This window comes from Haemaphysalis longicornis, unplaced genomic scaffold (genome assembly GCF_048455015.1).
Source record: "Haemaphysalis longicornis isolate Haplotype H1 unplaced genomic scaffold, Haemaphysalis longicornis Haplotype H1 scaffold_2, whole genome shotgun sequence".
NCBI classification, from domain to species: Eukaryota; Metazoa; Arthropoda; class Arachnida; order Ixodida; family Ixodidae; genus Haemaphysalis; species Haemaphysalis longicornis.
The window spans coordinates 193,611,346-193,629,050 of NW_027526295.1; the positions used below are offsets into that span (position 1 = coordinate 193,611,346).

Below are 17,705 nucleotides of genomic sequence, written 5' to 3' on the forward strand. Positions count from 1 at the left end.
TTCAATAGAAGAGTGTAAGGAGAAGAGGAATAGGCCTGCTGATATACTCCTGAAATTTTCAAGCCGGCTGCAGCCGGAAATTCAAGCGGACGGCTTTAGAGTTGCACTTACGCTTGTATTGTTATGTTTTTGTAAGCGACTTGGTAGTGGAACAGTAACAAGGCAGAACTGGTTGCTGGGCGAATTGGTGAATACTGAAAGGCATAATTTCAGCGCTATAGAAGACGAACACATGAAAAGTGATAGGGAAAGTGCTACTAACAACTGGTTCATTGCTTTGAGGTGTACGGACATATGCTTGTAGCGATCGCCTTTGATCCGACATGAACACTATGATAGGAGGGTATGCCTCAGTGAGACCGTTGACGGTCTCACCGTTGACGGACATTCAGGTGATTTCCTGTAGGACCACCTTACCCCAATCCAAGTTTCGTTTATTCTAATAATCTCAGCATTCAAAAGACGTTCATTTGGCGTAATGGCGCCATGAAGACAAAACACAAGTTTGTTTTATTCGAAATATTTGGTGTCATTCGAAAGATATGGCTTTCCCTGACGTCATCTAGCTGTCATGTTTGTGACCCGCAAGCAGGGCGAAAGGCTTCACACTTGTGTGATGCTCTTATATCTGGGAGCGCTTAAAAAGCTCGAAGTGGGTCAGAATAAAGGGTTGTGATGATGTCATGTGAAACATATATATAGTGCCCCCAGCGCTTGTCCCCCAGCACACGATTACCTGAGAACTTAAACATCGTAAACCAAAATTTTGTTCTCCCGCTAAATCGCGTTTAGGGAGTCAGCGAGGACGTGTTCAGGGAAGGTACCTGAAACGGTGGTTAGTAAATTGACTAAGGCCGCTGCAAACTGCGGAAGGTGCCTCTTGTTGCATGGCCTCCACGATCAACTGCCGGCGGCGCGCCACCGGCAGCCTATCGCAGAGGCCACGCTTGTTGTATTTTGTTTACTGTCCGCCTTCACAGGTAGCGTCACAATACCGCTGAGAAACCACTGCCATCACTTGCTGTTTCTGACGGGATTTTTACCTGGCTTACTTTTGATATGGTTTATAGGAATGTTTTGTGAAAGATTGGGTAGACTGGACGAATAGGGTTAAGTAGGGGCAATGTTGCTTATGCCAGTTGGCCAGTGTCAAGTCGTCAGACAGGCCCACACAGGCCCAACGTTTCCGACGGATGTGCAGTTTCGGCCGGTATAGTTGCGCATGGTGTTCAAGTGTTCCTTCGTAACTTCCATTGTTTATATTTCCATTCTTACTGCTATAACAATGATGGAAACTAAATTTAAGCATAAATAGATCGTTATCTAAGCTTTATAATCGGTTTAATTTGGGTTAGATTTTGTCGGCCTTAGCCAATTGCATCGAGCAGCCCATATGACGTCATAAGTTCAGTGCGGAAAAGTAGCTAGTGTGTCGCATGCCTATTCTCTATTTTCTTCATAATATAGCTTATTTTAGGGAAGTTCGCGTTAAAAGTGGTGCCAGTGTTCATTCTAAGGGGGCAATCTTTTGAATGTAGCAAACTTGAATTCTGTCTGCATGGCCCTCTAAAATTACATTGATTCTGAGTCATGCGATATATTACTCATGTGACGTCATACATAAGTGCGGAATAGTGGCCGAAATCTTTAACGGTGACGAATTATGTACGAGGCTGTGGAATAACAGATAAATTGGAGATACACTGAAGTGGCAATACCCGGGTAAATGCGCAAGCAGTTGTGCTGCTATACGAAATGCATTCCTGGGAATGCGTTTCTGCGGGAGTATTATATAAAAGCAGCCTGGTAGAGAGTGTGAAGGCCCTATGAACTTCAATAATACCTACATTAGACACCATGTATATCCATGTGGACGTTATAAACCGAGTCCCTTGGAAGTCGGCCTCGCCACTATAAGGCAATGCGTTGTTGAGACAACACTTGTCTACTGGAAATATAAGAATTGATATCAAAGTGTGAATGTTCGAAACGCCTGTTATTAAATGCCTCCATACGACCCTATGTATTCTATTAACCGCAATACACCGAGCCACTCTGAACACGGCTTCGCACTTTTACGCATATGCAGTGCTGGGAAAGCCTTTTGTAGGGGTAATATAAGCAGTCATATAAGGAATATCAATGCCCTAACGGTTTTTGTTTAACATTTTTGTATGCGGCGAAAGTGTAACAGCCACTCTGAACTCGGCTTCGCACTTTTACGCATATACAGTGCTGGGAAAGCCTTTTGTAGGGGTAATATAAGCAGTCATATAAGCAAATATCAATGTCCTAACGGTTTTTGTTTAACATTTTTGTATGCGGCGAAAGTGTAACAGCCACTCTGAACTCGGCTTCGCACTTTTACGCATATACAGTGCTGGGAAAGCCTTTTGTATGGGTAATATAAGCAGTCATATAAGCAAATATCAATGCCCTAACGGTTTTTGTTAGGGCATTTTTGTATGCGGCGAAAGTGTAACAGCCACTCTGAACTCGGCTTCGCACTTTTACGCATATACAGTGCTGGGAAAGCCTTTTGTAGGGGTAATATAAGCAGTCATATAAGCAATATCAATACCCTAATGGTTTTTGTTAGGGCATTTTTGTATGCGCGAAAGTGTAACAGCCACTCTGAACTCGGCTTCGCACTTTTACGCATATACAGTGCTGGGAAAGCCTTTTGTAGGGGTAATGTAAGCAGTCATATAAGCAATATCAATGCCCTAACGGTTTTTGTTTAACATTTTTGTATGCGGCGAAAGTGTAACAGCCACTCTGAACTCGGCTTCGCACTTTTACGCATATACAGTGCTGGGAAAGCCTTTTGTAGGGGTAATATAAGCAGTCATATAAGCAAATATCAATGCCCTAACGGTTTTTGTTTAACATTTTTGTATGCGGCGAAAGTGTAACAGCCACTCTGAACTCGGCTTCGTATTTTTACGCATATACAGTGCTGGGAAAGCCTTTTGTAGGGGTAATATAAGCAGTCATATAAGCAAATATCAATGCCCTAACGGTTTTTGTTTAACATTTTTGTATGCGGCGAAAGTGTAACAGCTGGGAAAGCCGTTTGTAGGGGCAATATAAGCAGTCATATTAGGAAATATCGATGCCCAAGCGTTTTTGTTATTAGCGTTTTCGTATGCGGCGAAAGCTTAACACATGTCACAGACGAGCTGACGGGTTTCTCGCGGAGAACGGGCAGATGCCGTATACGCATGGTCGGGCAGGATAGCGCCGTGGCTGGCTCTAAAAATACTACCGCATGCATACGCCCATCGACGCCGCTGGGTTAGCGGTAAACTTTACGGCCAACTTACGGAAATCGTGCACTGCAGTGAAGTCTCCTCTCTGGGGAATAGCTCAAACGAAATTTTCGCTGCAACGGAACGGCACTGTCACGGTTATCTTCTCATTTTAAACTGCTCGGTTGCTGAAGCTCTCATCAACACCTTCACAACAGTAGGTTTCGCTTGTTCGTGAGCTTTCTGTTAACTCTTTCAAGCCATGATTTTTTTTCTTTTTCTGTCGCAAAATGTTTGTGTGTTTTCTTTAATATTTGGACCCTATAAGCTTCCAAGCGAAAAATTGAGCTTGCAATGCAAGTAATGGGCAGTTTGCAAGCGTGACATTTTTTTTAGATCATCAGGCAATTACCCTTTTAATTTACACAAAAAAATATTGCCTGTTTTTCAAAAGTTTGGAGAGCAGTGAGCCCACACACCAAGAATAAGCTGGTAGTATTTTTATATGTACGGCCATTTTATCAAACTAGAATTTCCGTTCTTGGGGTCAGCCTGACATCAGTTTGGCCTTCATCGCAATGCCTTCATCCTTCTCGCGTCCAGCTTTAGCCGAAAACGAACATTGGTGATATCTTTAGAAAGAGGCATTTTTGAAGAACTATTTTCCAAATAAAAACTAGCTGTTTTGGTTTTCTTCTCAAGTTTCTTGAAGTCTTAATTCATGTCCTAGATGTAGGACGCCAGAGCCAAAAATGGTTAACATAGACTCCACTATATTAACTAAGGCACTGCGTTACGCAGGGACTGCGCCCATGACAGTTTACGTTGTGTTCGCAGGGAGCACAACAGAACATTGCAACGTATACGCGTACGAGCTAGGACCAGACTAAGGGTGTGACGGAACAAGCACACGCGCTGTCCTTGTTGTAACGTCCTTCGTCTTGTTTTACTCTGCTTTACGGTGGTATAGCAGAACGTGTTAGGGGAGACGGCGTACACAATTACCTTGAACCCATGAACCTAGCTTCCGCTGTGGGGTTTTTGATTATTTTTACCTGAGTGTATAGAGGAGGCGCTATAGGCGCGTACGTTCGCAGTGAACCGCCTATTGTGAATTCTAGTGCAGTAAGAATACATTTTTGTTCACCTAGGTGTCACGCGAAAGATCGCTGCAATGACTATTAAAAGAGCCGCAAGACTGTGCGGGACAACACACATCACTAAATTGTTCGAAGCCGTGCACACCCAGCCTTTGTGGTGATCACTTTAAATCTACAGCACTTACCAGGCTGCTCGCAAAGGGAAAAAAGATTCCCAAAGTGAACACTCCCAGAAGGGGTCCACCCACAATGCCGAAAATAGCGAGAGCCGCCTGGAAGGGAACAAAATAAGACGTTTAAGATAAAGGGTTCATTGGGTACAAAACAACAAAATTCGAGGCGCTCACGCGAAGTCATGAGAATCGTCAACGTCAGCTGAAGCCACAACTCGTTGCCTCAACTCGGCGCGACTGTCATTCGCTACGTATACACATGCAGTAAGTCGTAGCAACAATGTAACGGCCCGCGAACGACGCGTACAGCCAGACATATATTGTCGGTTACAAATGGGCCCATTAGAATAGGATTAGTTTTAGTCGAAAGATAGCGCGCGCTCAGGATGAAATTTCGGGCTCAGGCCTTTAACAAAACAGAAAAATTCTGCACAAAATTATCTCCTAATGCGTAGCATTCTTATGCCGCTTGTCTTGAGTGTGAGTTTTTACAGTCAAATTTCTTGGAATTATCTCCATTTACGATGTTATAACGGATCGAAGTGGAACATAAGCGACATATGCATTTTTGTGGAAATGCAGGGCGTTATACGGTTTGCCTTTTGCCCGAATTGCTTATTATTTTTCTTATTTTTTGCTTTTTAAAAATTTCGTTCGACCAGTTATCTCCATTTACGCTATTGTAACAATTACACGTCTAACTTTCTGGAAATGTGCATGATTGTGGCAATACAGGGCGTTACACGGTTCGCCATTTTCCGTAATTTTTTTTTATAATTTCTCGTTTTTTAGCGTTCCAAAAATTTTTTTTGTGCCAATTACCTTATTTACGCTAATAAAACGATTATAGGTGGAATTTCCGCGAAATCCGCGTTATTGTGGAAATGCAGCTCGTTAATCGGTTTGCCATTTTCCGTATTTTTTTTTTATTCTTGTTATTTTTCATTTTCAATGCGCAGCATTCTTTGCCGATTCATGCGTAGCATTCTTTGCCGAGTACACCCCCCCCCCCCCCTCTGCAAGAACGCCCTGCATTTCCACAATAATTCAAATTTCGTGGACGTTCCACCTGTAATCGCTGAAATAGCGTAAATGGAGATAATTCGTTGAACGAAATTTTGAACACCTAAGGAAATAAGCAAAATAATGAATAATTACGGAAACTGGCGAACCGGGTAACGCCCTGCATTTCCACAATAGTGCAGATTTCAGGAAGATTTCAAATGTAAACGTTATAATAACGTCAATGAAGATAATTGGTCGGACGAAATTTTGAAAAACTAAAAAATAAGAACAATATTACAAATTACGGAAAATGGCGGTATGTATAACGCATGGCATTTCCACATTAATGCAGATTTCGCGAAAGTTTCTCCTGTACTCGTTATAATAGCGTAAACGGGTATTAATTGGTCGAGCGAAATTTTGAAAACTGAAAAATAAGAAAAAATGTAAAATAATTACGGAAAATGGCGAATCGTGTAACGCCCTGCATTTTCACAACAATGCAGTTTTCACAAAAGTTCCAAATGTAATCGTTATAATAACGTTAATTGAGATAAAAGGTCGGACGAAATTCGGAAAAATTACAAAATATGAAAAGTATTTAAAAATTACAGAAAATGGCAAAACGTGTAACGTATGGCATTTTCACAATAATTCTGATTTCACGAAAGTTGCACCTGTAACCGAAATAGTAGCGTAAACGGGGATAATTGGCCGAACGAAATTTCGAAAAACTAGAAAATACGAATATAAATTACGGCAAATGGCGAACCGCATAATGCCCTGCATTTCCACAAAAATGCATATTTCGTGAAAGTTTCAAAATTAATAGTTATAATATCGTAAATGCAGATAATTTGTCGGACGATATTTTGAAAAACCGAAAAATAAGAAAAAATAAGAAAATATAAGAAAAAACGACCTCCATTTCAAGAAAAATGGAGATTATGCGGAAGTTGCACTTATAAATGAGATAATTTAGAAATAAATTTTGAAACACTAAAAAATACAAAAATACAAGAAGTATGGAAAATGTCAAAACGTATACGGCGTGGCATCTCCACAATAATACAGATTTAGGGAACTTTCCAAATGTAATCGTTATAACAGCGTAAATAAAGAAATTTGGTGGAACCACATTTTGAAAAACTAAAAAATAAGAAAAATATTAATCAATACGATTAATGCGAACCGTATGACTTCCTGCATTTCGCGAATATTCCACTTCGAATTGTTATAATACCGTAGAGATAATTGGTCGGACAGGATTTAGAAAAACGAAAAAATTTGACTAAAAACTCACACTCAAGACAGGCGGCATAACAATGCTACGCATTAGTAGATAATTCTGGTCATTCCTGCAGATTTTTTTCAAAATTTCATTTACGAATTATCTCCATTTACGTTATTGTTGTTGAGAAATAAAGAAGCGCAGGCAGGGGGCGACTGTAGGGGAAGAGGAAGAGGAGAATCGGGGGCGCTCACTGCCTCGCTAATCGTCTCGATCACCACATCGGAAGCCAGACGCTGGTCTTCTTTCGGTACACATTTTCTGGTGCCGTGAAACCCGGGAACCGGCGCACGAGCGAATCTACGTTCGACGGCGCAGCGGCTCCGAGGCACGCGAGGCTTGGATACCTTCGTACTGCTTTATCCTGGAAGCCTTGCCCTCGGCCGCTGCCCCTTTCGGCTCGTGCCCAAGCCCGCCGCCCTTGTTATTCGCAACCCCACCGTCTTGCTTCATCGACTGGTGCCATGGACGCTCTTCGTATTCGCCGAGATGTCCTGCGAGCGACCGTCTCCGGGACCATGACAGTCCTCGACGCCTTGCTGCGGAGTCAGGCAGCAATGGCCCTTGATAGGCAAAATGTACTCGACCTCATCTTGCATGATCAGGTGAGCCTTCACCAGCTCGACGCCGAAATTCAAGCGAACCTGACGGATGACGAATTCTAAGCGGACATTTTGAACGCGATCGACTACGATGAACGGATCTGCGCCCTGCGAACGCGCGTACGCTTTTCCGCGAGCCAAGACTTGTCCGCAAGCCTCTTCCCGCAACCTAGGGCAGCCCTGTTTTCTACCTGCAACGCGACCTCGACCCTCTGCTCGCCTCCCGAGGAGGCGCGGCCGACGGTGTCCACAAAGGTCACGGGTGACATGCCGCCTGCTCGGGCAATGACTGTTGCACGGGTAGAGAAACACGACGACAAAGAGGGCGCTGCGCGTTACAACGATGTTAAAGACGACCCTGAGGGGCTCAGCCCGCGAGGGCGGCTTCTGCCACCGCCCTATCCTGGTGTTTCCGTGATCGCCGTTATGGAGAAATCTCAGGGACCTAGCCAGGACCTCGCTGTCGCTTACGAGACTATTGTTTCCGATACGTCTGACCGGCCTCGCTGCAGCGCTGGCGTCGCCGACACGGCTCTCACTTCAGAGACGTCACCACGCCCCTTCCGGAATCATGACATTGCTAATTTGACTAGTGGTTTGGAGACAACCGACCGGCCCTGCAGCGAACTTGGCGTCATCGATGCAACCCCCGTTTTGGAGTCGTCCATGCGACACTGTGGCGACCCTCGCATTGAAGACTTGACTACCGCTCTGGAGACGTCGGACCCGTTCTGCCATGGCCCCAGCGTAGACGATGCGGCTCTTGCTTTGGAGTCCTCCGAGCTTCCCTGTTGCGACCCTTACGTCGGCGACGCATCTCTCGTTTCGCAAGAAATTCAGCAACCCGGTTTCTAGTCAAATATATTTTTATTGGGTCCAGCAACGAAAACGCGATTCGTGCAGAAGATGGACTCGCTTCAGGGAATAACGAAGCGCATGCTCCTCCGATGCTCCGTTAGCGAGCTTCGACGCCGGAAGCGAGCTTCGGCCGCACTCGTGCCAGCCCGGTGGGGAGGCATCCTCGTGGCGAAGCAGAACAAATGCTTGTATGGTGACGACCGCTTCGTCAGCAAGCGCAACTCGATTGTGTACGAGCCCTTGTACCGTGTTGAGTCCAGCGAGAGCGATATCCTATGGTTCGCAAAGAAAACTGACACGCCGATGGAACACACATATTTCTTCATGGAAGAAGTATCAGACGTGGACGTGATGGCAATGCCATACCACTGCTGACGCTCTCCGCAAATTTGACCATCCGCATCAAATCAAATGAAATGAAATGAAGTTTATTATTTCAACAAAAGAATACAGGGGGTTATGTTTTGCAGACAAGAGTCCCAAAGTCCAGGGACTGCGACGGGACCCTTGATAAGTAAATTCAACGAATTAAGTCAATATGCAGGGTAGCAGCGGAGGTGAATGCAACAAATAAAACACTCTTTAAATGTAATTTATACAAAACGACTAAAAATTGATAAAGAAAACGCCAATAACATATACAAAAAAACGTTGCAAGGGTACAGACGTTCAGTGAATCTCAGCTAGACAAACAAATAAACAAAATTCATCGGCCGGGATGAACGATAAAAAATGATACAAAGGAAGAACACCGATAAAAAAAAACAGCCAACAGTCGGGTAATTGGCAGCAAAAAAAAAAAAAAAAAAACAGCAAGACAACAAAAACGAAAGAAAAGAAACCAAGAAAAGGGAGGGGGGGGGGTAACCATACAGTTAACACGGTTTGGGCAAGCGCAGGGAAAGAATTGGAACAATGCAAATCATAGTACCACTTATGATAACAACAGGACGCAAAATACAGAGCAACACGCTTGTGTGCTGAAGATTGCTACATTAAAAGGAACTTTTTAACAGATCTTTTAAAAGAAGACAAGTGCGTAGCGGATTTGACAGTTGGTGGTAAGGAATTCCAGAATGAAACAGCAGCGAAGTGTGACGTTTGCTTTCCGTAATTAGAATTAACAAGAGGCAATAGAAGATTTCGATTAAAGGCAAACCTGGTGGAGTTGGGGTTAAGCAGGAAGGGTGAATCAATAAAACTAATTGGCAAATGAGCACTAATCAACTTGAAAAACAGAAGTGATAAATTATAATGGAACATTTTCTCTACGCATAAGATGTTATGTTCATGTAACAGAGCCGACGCATTTGAGGGAAAAGGGCTAGAGGTGATAATACGTATAGCTTGATTTTGAAGATATTGAATGAATGACAGGTGACATTGGTAGGTGTTGCCCCATGCGGCGATTCCATAACTAATGTGACTGTGAATAAAAGCAAAATATAGAGACATTAGTGCATTAAATAAAAAAAATGGTCGTGCTTTTATGAGAGCGCGAATACCGAATGCACATTTTTTCTTTAAGTGGTTGATGTGGGAAGCGAATTTAAGGTTACTATCGAGTATTACACCCAAAAATGTAACGCCTTCGCACACAGTAATTTGATGAGGACCAATTGTCAGACTCGGTGGATTAGGCAGATGTTTATGGCTAGAATGAAAAAGCATATAATAAGTTTTAGCAGGATTAATTATAAGGCAGTTATCCTTACACCAGTTCATTACACTAGCTAGCGAGTCGTTTAATTTTGATGTGACGGAGACTAGGGATTCGCCCGAACATGATATGGTAGTGTCGTCGGCATATAAGCCACAATGATTGGAAGACAGAATGTTGGGAAGATCGTTAACGTATAGTATAAAAAGTAGTGGTCCGAGAATTGAGCCCTGAGGCATACCTTGGTTGACTGTTTTAGTCTCTGAAAGAAAGCTGTTAGTACAAACTGTATAAGTTCTATTCAGCAAATAATTCTTCAGGAAACATAAGGCTGGGCCAACTACACCGTAAGATTCAAGTTTATTAAATAAAATGCGGTGGTTAATAGTATCAAAGGCTTTAGTAAAGTCCAAGAACACCGAACCAGCAATAAGACCACGATCGATTGAATGCTTAACAAAATCAGTTAATGAAAGTAGGGCCAAAGTGGTTGAACTGCCAGGACAGAAACCAAACTGACAAGGCTTAAGAATGTTAAATTTTGTTATGTAGCTAGATAACCGCTTTACAAAAAGCCTCTCAATAATCTTGCTTATAGTAGAAAGAATTGATATCGGACGATAATTGGTAATTAAAAGTTTGTCTCCTTTTTTAAAAACTGGAACAATTTTTGCTCGTTTAAGAACGTTGGGAAAACAGCCAGTTCTGAAAACAGCCATCCTTTGCGCGCGGAATTTCATGCATCCCGCCGCTTCCCAGCTGCGTCCGTCATGTGTGAATACCTATGTAGTTTCCCATATTGCGCCCGCCATGGTTAGGCGGGGCGATTAAGGTGAACCTTAGCACGGACGTCAGGTTTTAAACTAGGAATAGTCGTTTTTGCGTGTACAGAGAGAATCCGACTTCTTACCTGTAGGACATTTCCCATCATCTGCGCACCGTAGACAAGCGCGATGGCAATGCACCCGAAGGCCACGGCTGCAAGAGTCGTGAAAAAAAGAATGTTCAAAACGTTAAGAAGCGTTACAAGAAAAGAAAATTGCAGAAATATACCTAAGGACCTAAGATGATGAAAGAACTGGGTCAAGATGACTCATTAATGTGAAGGAAAGTATGACATCCACCTAAATGCAGCCATACGGCTACAAAGGAAAGCTATACAGTTTTCTCGGAAACTTCGCAGAGTAAGAAAAATTCGTCCTGGTCCAGAATTCGAACCCGGGACCACTGCTTAACCGGAGCAGTCGCTCTGCCAACTGAGGTAACCAGGAGGCTAGTCATTAGTAGCGCGAAAGCGAGATGTTTCCGAGAAAGCTGTATAGCTTTCCTTTGTAGCCGTATGGCTGCATTTAGGTGGATGTCAAACTTTCCTTCACAGAAACTTACTCAACCTTGGGGATTTCCCCAAATCTGGTCGATTATGACTCATTAATATAAAAAAAGCATCACAGTGTTTAGCAGCACTGCCGCGTATAGGTCGCTGCAAAATGAGCGTACGCAGGAGGTTGCTGGGCTGGAGAGAAGTGGCCGCATTGGAGCGTGAGTTCGTGCATGTAAGAAAGAGGTAGATGGGGGAGGAAGAGAGAGCGAGAGATACCGCAAGCATTTAAGCGTCGCCGTAATCTGCAATCATGTTTCTCGTACCTAGTATCCTTGTCAGGGCGGTCGCAGAGCGGTCGCTCATGTCTCGCGCTATGTACCGCCTGACGACGTCTTCCAGAGCGACGGCAGCTAACGAGTTCATCCCCGAGGATACGGTGCTGCGACAGAACAACACGTGCGTGAGATCGCCAAAGTTGCGCTTTGGAAAACTTACACAAACAGTTGTGAATAGAAACTAAAGTGTTGAGTATGAATGAAACTGAATGTCTGCCAAGAGAAGGAGGTCTTTGGTAGAGTAAATGAAAGTCTAGTTCTGCTGAGGAAAGAAGGTAGGAAAACATGCTGAGTAAAAGCGCAGAAAAACATGGGACAAAGAGAAGAACTACACAGGAGAAGCGCTTTCTTGTCCTGTGTAGTTCTCTTTACTCAGCGTGTCTCCATACCAACTTGCCCACTTGTCGGTGCTCCTCAGAATGTAGGAAAAGTTGAAATTTTCCTTTTACGGGCCGCAGCGCGTGGCATAGTCGAGAGCTATAATTTTGACTACCCGGGGATCTTCGACGAGCCTCTAACTCGTGACACATTAGTATTCTCGTTTTTTACGTACACAAGGAAAGTACCCTCAACGTCCGGGAGTTGCGCTTACATTGCAAGCTAAGCAGCACAATGTCTTAGCCACTAAGCCGCTGCGGCTAGTTACCGCTTACTTCAAAAGTTGTCGCGGCATTAACACTGGCTTGAGACTCCTTTAGTCAACTCTTATATGTTGGAATAACTCCTGACTGGGTTGGAGATCTGAAAACACCGCCATCTAATGTCATTTTGGCTACCGGCCGCGGTGGCTCAGTGGCAAAGGCGTTGTGCTACTGAGCACAAGGACGCGGGTTCGATTCCCAGCTGCGGCGGCCGCGTTTCTGATGAAGGCGAAAAGCGAAAACGCCCGTGTGTTCGAGATTTCGGCGCACCGTAAATATCCCCAGGTGTTAAAAATTAATCCGGAGCGCTCCACTACAGCGCGCCTCATTGCCTGCGTAGTTTCCGAACGTTAAACTCTATAATCAATCAATCCGTCATTTTGGCGGGAAATTTATAGGAAACGGCAGCTGCAGCTCGCACGACTCAGCTTTGAAGGTAAAGAAAGAACTCTATGGGCTGCAACTGCGTTTTTGTTGTAGTTAGCAACTCATCTAACAATTCTAGAGTGATAGCGCTAGTTTCCATCCTAGCACCATCGCGTATGTCGGTGTGAAGCCTGTTATTCGAGGTCGCAGAGCGAAAGAAGGCCGCGTGAACAAGAAGGAGGAGCGTGGATGGGTAATGCCCAATGGATGCGTTCCAAGCTGGTCGCCTGCACTGTTAGTTCTTCAGCTCGTCATTGCTCCTCTACCCAGCACTGCGACTAGTGTCAACCGGAAGCAGTTAGATCAAAGATGCATGCTGGGTCCATCAGCTGCTCCACGTGCCAACACGGAGTGGAGTTGCTGCACAGGATGCTCTGAGAACGAGAGTATGGCGAGGAGAACAGCCTTTATAAAGTACAGAGGTTCCGGCTTGTGTGGCCGTCTCCTCTTGTGCAGCGTATCGCCTCAACCTCCTTTATTGTCTCGCAATAGTTTGAGAGATTAATGGGTCAATTACTTCTGCCGATGTCGGTGATTAGCGTCGCGCTCGTCGAACTGGACAACGGCGGTAACGACATCAAGCTCAACGTACGCACGCACATTAACCCTGAAGTGTTGGCTAAACTAACTAAATGGGACAACTGTAAACCTCCTCGACGGTTCTAGTAGAAGGACTATCCGGTAGCCGTGCATATACCTCTTCGTCCCCATTAACTGACCTCGGCTTGAAAAAAAACCACGCGAGAATGTCGACATCAAAAAAGCTGACGGGGCGCGGCAAAGTATGCTTAGGATATTTGAGGGAACCGTTAAAGTGTGAAGCGTATTTATGAAGAACGAAAGCTACTAGCTTACCTGAGCGCTGCGCTGAAGATGCCTGAGACAAAGAGGCCGGGAAGCCCACGAATGTTCCCCAGCACGTCCATGACATACAGCGGTAGGAGCTGTCAATAGAGAGTGAACCCAATCACCTTGTCATCCTGATGCGCGTCGTCTGCGTTAAGTTATGCGCCATTCCTCTACGACGGATACGCATGCAATGGGTGTGAGCAGTGCTGACGAAGTTGAAGGTAACATCGCCGTAGGCCAACTGTTGACTACTATAGTTTACTGCTGGGCAAGCTGTTTGAAACGCTATCTCGAAGCCTCATTAGTAGTGCGAATGGGACAACAGAAGCGCCGGCTTCTGTTTTTGTTTTAAAGCAAAATTGTACTAATCTCGTCGAGCGGTTTCACCGTCGCGGTAAATTTGACCTTCATTTGACCGCAGCTGCGCCGTATCCTTGGCAACGCATAACGTCACGTGACTCGCCGGGCTGAGCTCCGGCGACGGCCGCCTTGGCTAGCCGCTGCCGCCGCCGCCGCCGCCGCTGCCGGCTTGGCGCATCCGCTCACCGCAGCTGGTTCGCGCCTGACCACGTGACTCGCCGCGTGCATGCGCGCTTAGCCATGGACGAGAGTGAGTGCGGGCCGTCTCCTCTGAGCGTCGCGCGGAAGCTGGAGGCTTTGAGCTGTCGTCGGCAAGGGGCGTCTGACCACCCCGCGGATATCGCCCCGCGAGGCGTTCGGCTTGGCAAGCGCCAGAAGCGGGACGACAACCGTAGACGAATGCAGGCTTCCGGCGAATAGCATAATAATAATAGCTAAATCAAAGGTTAACCAAGTGAAACCAAGATTTAACCAGGCTATGCAAATCTTTCCCTTTGCGTATCCAGGGCTAGTTGAGGTAAGCCGCAGGCATTTTTTTATTTTATGCATCAGTGGTGTACACAGGAGAAGTAGAGCTTGGCAGATCAGACGGACGCTAAGAAATCTTGGAGTTCTCCGAGAGCACTCGCGTCCAAGAGCATTCGCAGCTTGGTGCGGCGCGCACGGATTTCTTGGAGCGGGACGCGTATAGGAAGGGAAATTATCCACACTTTTAAAGCGAACGCTTCGTTAGTGGGACCGATGGCGTGCTGCAAAAAAAAAAAGAAATAAAAAGAAAACTACTGCATTTCCCCGTAGACCGGTTCGTCGACCGAAAAACTCGTATCTCTGGCCACACGGTGCGTGTGTGAAACTGGGCTTCTATTGTGTCAGAACGGTTACTTGAAAATCGCGAGAAAGGGGCGGTTCTATAGGTAAGACAGTACACGCAAACACGAAGAAGGAAATAGTATTTCCTTATCTCATAAACTAGGTATCGGTATCCATTTAGATCGTTCGTAGATGCGTTTACTTAGTGCGCGAAAATCATCGCTTCTGTTCGTTCTTCGTTTCCGATTTGGGTCTTTGAAGGTTTGACGATTGATTGGGCGCTCTTTCAGCGAAGGTTGGTCGCATTTTCAGCGAGGGGTTTGATATGAGGAAGCTTCCGCTATTTTCTAACTTTCTTTAGGAAGGGGTGGTAAATTTTTTAGCCATTTCCTGTCCCCTCTCACCTCCTCCTATCCAAACTGCGGATGCGAAGCGCCAAGCAATAAATGGATAGGGAATAAGGCTTTTGAAGGACAAAGCGCGCTAATAGTGAGGACAGAATATGGCGTGGCGTTGCCTGCAGATCGCATTTGAACGGGTCCTCAAAGGCGTTTCGATCCCGCGAAATGAGCTAGCGCAATAGTTTGGTTGGGTGGCCAACGTCATCTGCGCCAAGTATAAGGCCGTGTTCAGACTATTGCCGCAACTGTCGCAATATTGTTAAAGAATGACGTCATTTCACGTCTCAGCCAACCGAACTGCGTGACATGCCGTTTTTTTTTACGTCCATAGATAACGATATGGCTTTTGCGCCGGTAGTCTGAACATAGCCTAACATTGTTACGTGCAGCGGAAAGCTCACACTTTCGTTGGAAAGTTTGTTGTCGCGTTACCGACCTTTCCTGCGCGTTTTTGGGCTCCGCCATCTTCCCGCATATACGTCATCGATTCTCTCATGTGCGTCACGAAGCAGAAATCTTGCAATTGGACGACTTTTTCTCTCACTTCCGGTAAAGAGAAGCGTCGTCTGCTCAGTGTCGATGGGTTGCGCGACGCCTTAGGTTAGCTAGCGCTTTCCGCAGCAGCACGCTTAACGCTATCGTGTTCGTCCATATTTATCTTTTTTACTCTATTACCACGCTTCTCGTTAAGGCGCGCTGGCTAGGCCGACACGGCGATGACGCGACGGCGACGCCGACTTCCGAGTTGGCAGACTGCCTTGTCACACAACGCCAACGGCGACACGAACACCGCGGCCGTTCCAAAGTCCTCGTGGTATGACTGACTCGCTGACCGAAGACGCCGACAATGCCGATCGGCCGAACGGTAGTCGGGAATCGATCGAGAAGCGAAAATTGCGCTCCGACAACAGTATTCCCGTAATGAATGCGGCTCTGTTCTGTTAGTTCCTAGAGTATAATAAACGTAGCACGCTCAATGAAGTTCATACAGCCCAATACATGCGATCCGCATTTCTGCTTACGACGCTTCGGCAGTTCGCTTTGGCGACAAATTGTTTCCAAAAGTTGCAAACTGCATATTCATGTGCGACCAGCAACGCTTGTAGAAAATCAGTTAAGAGCAGAAGAGGAGTTACGGAAGGTTTATGAAGTTATAAAGAATCAATGTCTACCAAAGTTTTTAATGTACAGTGCAAAACAAAAGCATAGCGAGCTTTATTCCCTCAGGCGAAATCACAAACCGAGCCGAAACAGTGCGGTTGCTAGAGGTCAGCTATGGTGGCGGCTTTATGAAACCTTATTGCGCAACTAGCTGTTATTCAAGAAATGTACCATTGACCAGTCAGTAATGCTTGAAATCAAGTAGAAAACATTGATGTAACTTAACAACGTGAGGGTTCAAGCTAGTTGGTAATCCATACAGTGCAAATTTAAAGCGCAAAAAATTTAGACAGAAGAGGAATGACGCAAGGTACATGGTGCTCTATGCCCACTGCGCCACAAAACGACTTTTTTTTTTTGGTCACTACGTCGTCAGCGGCGTGCGTTGGCGACTCAGCGGCGTGATAGCTGCGTGGTGTACACGTGATAGCACCAACCCCCCAAACACTAAACGTTAACTCAATACAACCACCCCCTATAAAGCGGGTTGGCGCGGGCTCCACTCCAGTCAACTCCTGCGCTCTCTTCTCTTGCGTTCGTCGGCGGTCGCAGTTGATAAGCGATGGAAGCAAGACCTTCAACTAGTACCGCGACGCAATCCAACATCAGCGTCGCGGAACCTTGTGCGTCCAGCCCCTACTCCCAGACCCCCCTCACCGTCCACTTTAGCGACCACAAAGCGGTCGAGCTCGTCGTGGGCTAAATCGACACTCGCCATCTCAACGACCACTCCTCCCCAGAGGCCCCGCAGAGAGGGACCAGAGTAAATCCAGAGGCATTCCCCACGTCGACAACCGACTGAACGCCCCTCCACCCCCAGCCCCCCCCCCCCCCTCGAGAGATAAAAGAAGAAGAGAAACAATAAAGATCCCACCGATTGGGGGGAGTGCAAGTGATGGCAATAAATAACAAGTTGACGTTACCTACTTACGTCTCTCTCTCTCTCTCTCTCTCTCTCTCTCTCTCTCAAACCCAACTACCACCACCAACAACTACCACCAACAACTACCACCACCACCACCACCACCACCACCACCACCAACCCTACGCCACGTAAACGACCCCAATGCTCTGCATTTACTCGTGTCCCTCGCGCGGGGGCATGCGACGGAGGATTTTTTTCGCTTCGTCGCCACGGGAGGTACTAAAAACGTATGGGCCCGTTAAGGCAGTCCGTAAAGGGGAGGCGAAAAAAGAACCCGGACTCGAGCCCGAGCCCGCGGCGCGAGCGCGCAGGGGTTTGTAACCAGAGCGGGCTGACAGATCCGCGGCCTTTACGGATGATGCGAGCTAATCAACAGAGGGCAGTCCTGGTCTGGAAACCATGGTAGCCCCCCGAAAAAATAACGGGAAAATTTGCGGGTACGCCAGCCGAAATGCTATACCGGTCGTGCTCACACAATCTTCGCCACCACGATGTATCTCAGCCGCCTCCACAATCTCCCGTGTGCGCTGATCGGG

General features: G+C 46.0%; 1 protein-coding gene across 1 annotated transcript in view; it reads right to left on the reverse strand.

Moving 5' to 3' along the window:
• Nucleotides 1-17,705, reverse strand: part of LOC144169718 (sodium-coupled monocarboxylate transporter 1-like) — a 57,728-nt gene that overhangs the window by 22,873 nt on the left and 17,150 nt on the right. Inside the window, exons 8-11 of the mRNA XM_077699032.1 lie at nucleotides 13,519-13,607; nucleotides 11,585-11,700; nucleotides 10,851-10,918; nucleotides 4,537-4,623 (exon numbers count right to left, since the gene is read on the reverse strand). Coding sequence (XP_077555158.1) covers nucleotides 4,537-4,623; nucleotides 10,851-10,918; nucleotides 11,585-11,700; nucleotides 13,519-13,607 — 360 coding nt within the window. The remainder of the gene's footprint in view (nucleotides 1-4,536; nucleotides 4,624-10,850; nucleotides 10,919-11,584; nucleotides 11,701-13,518; nucleotides 13,608-17,705) is intronic.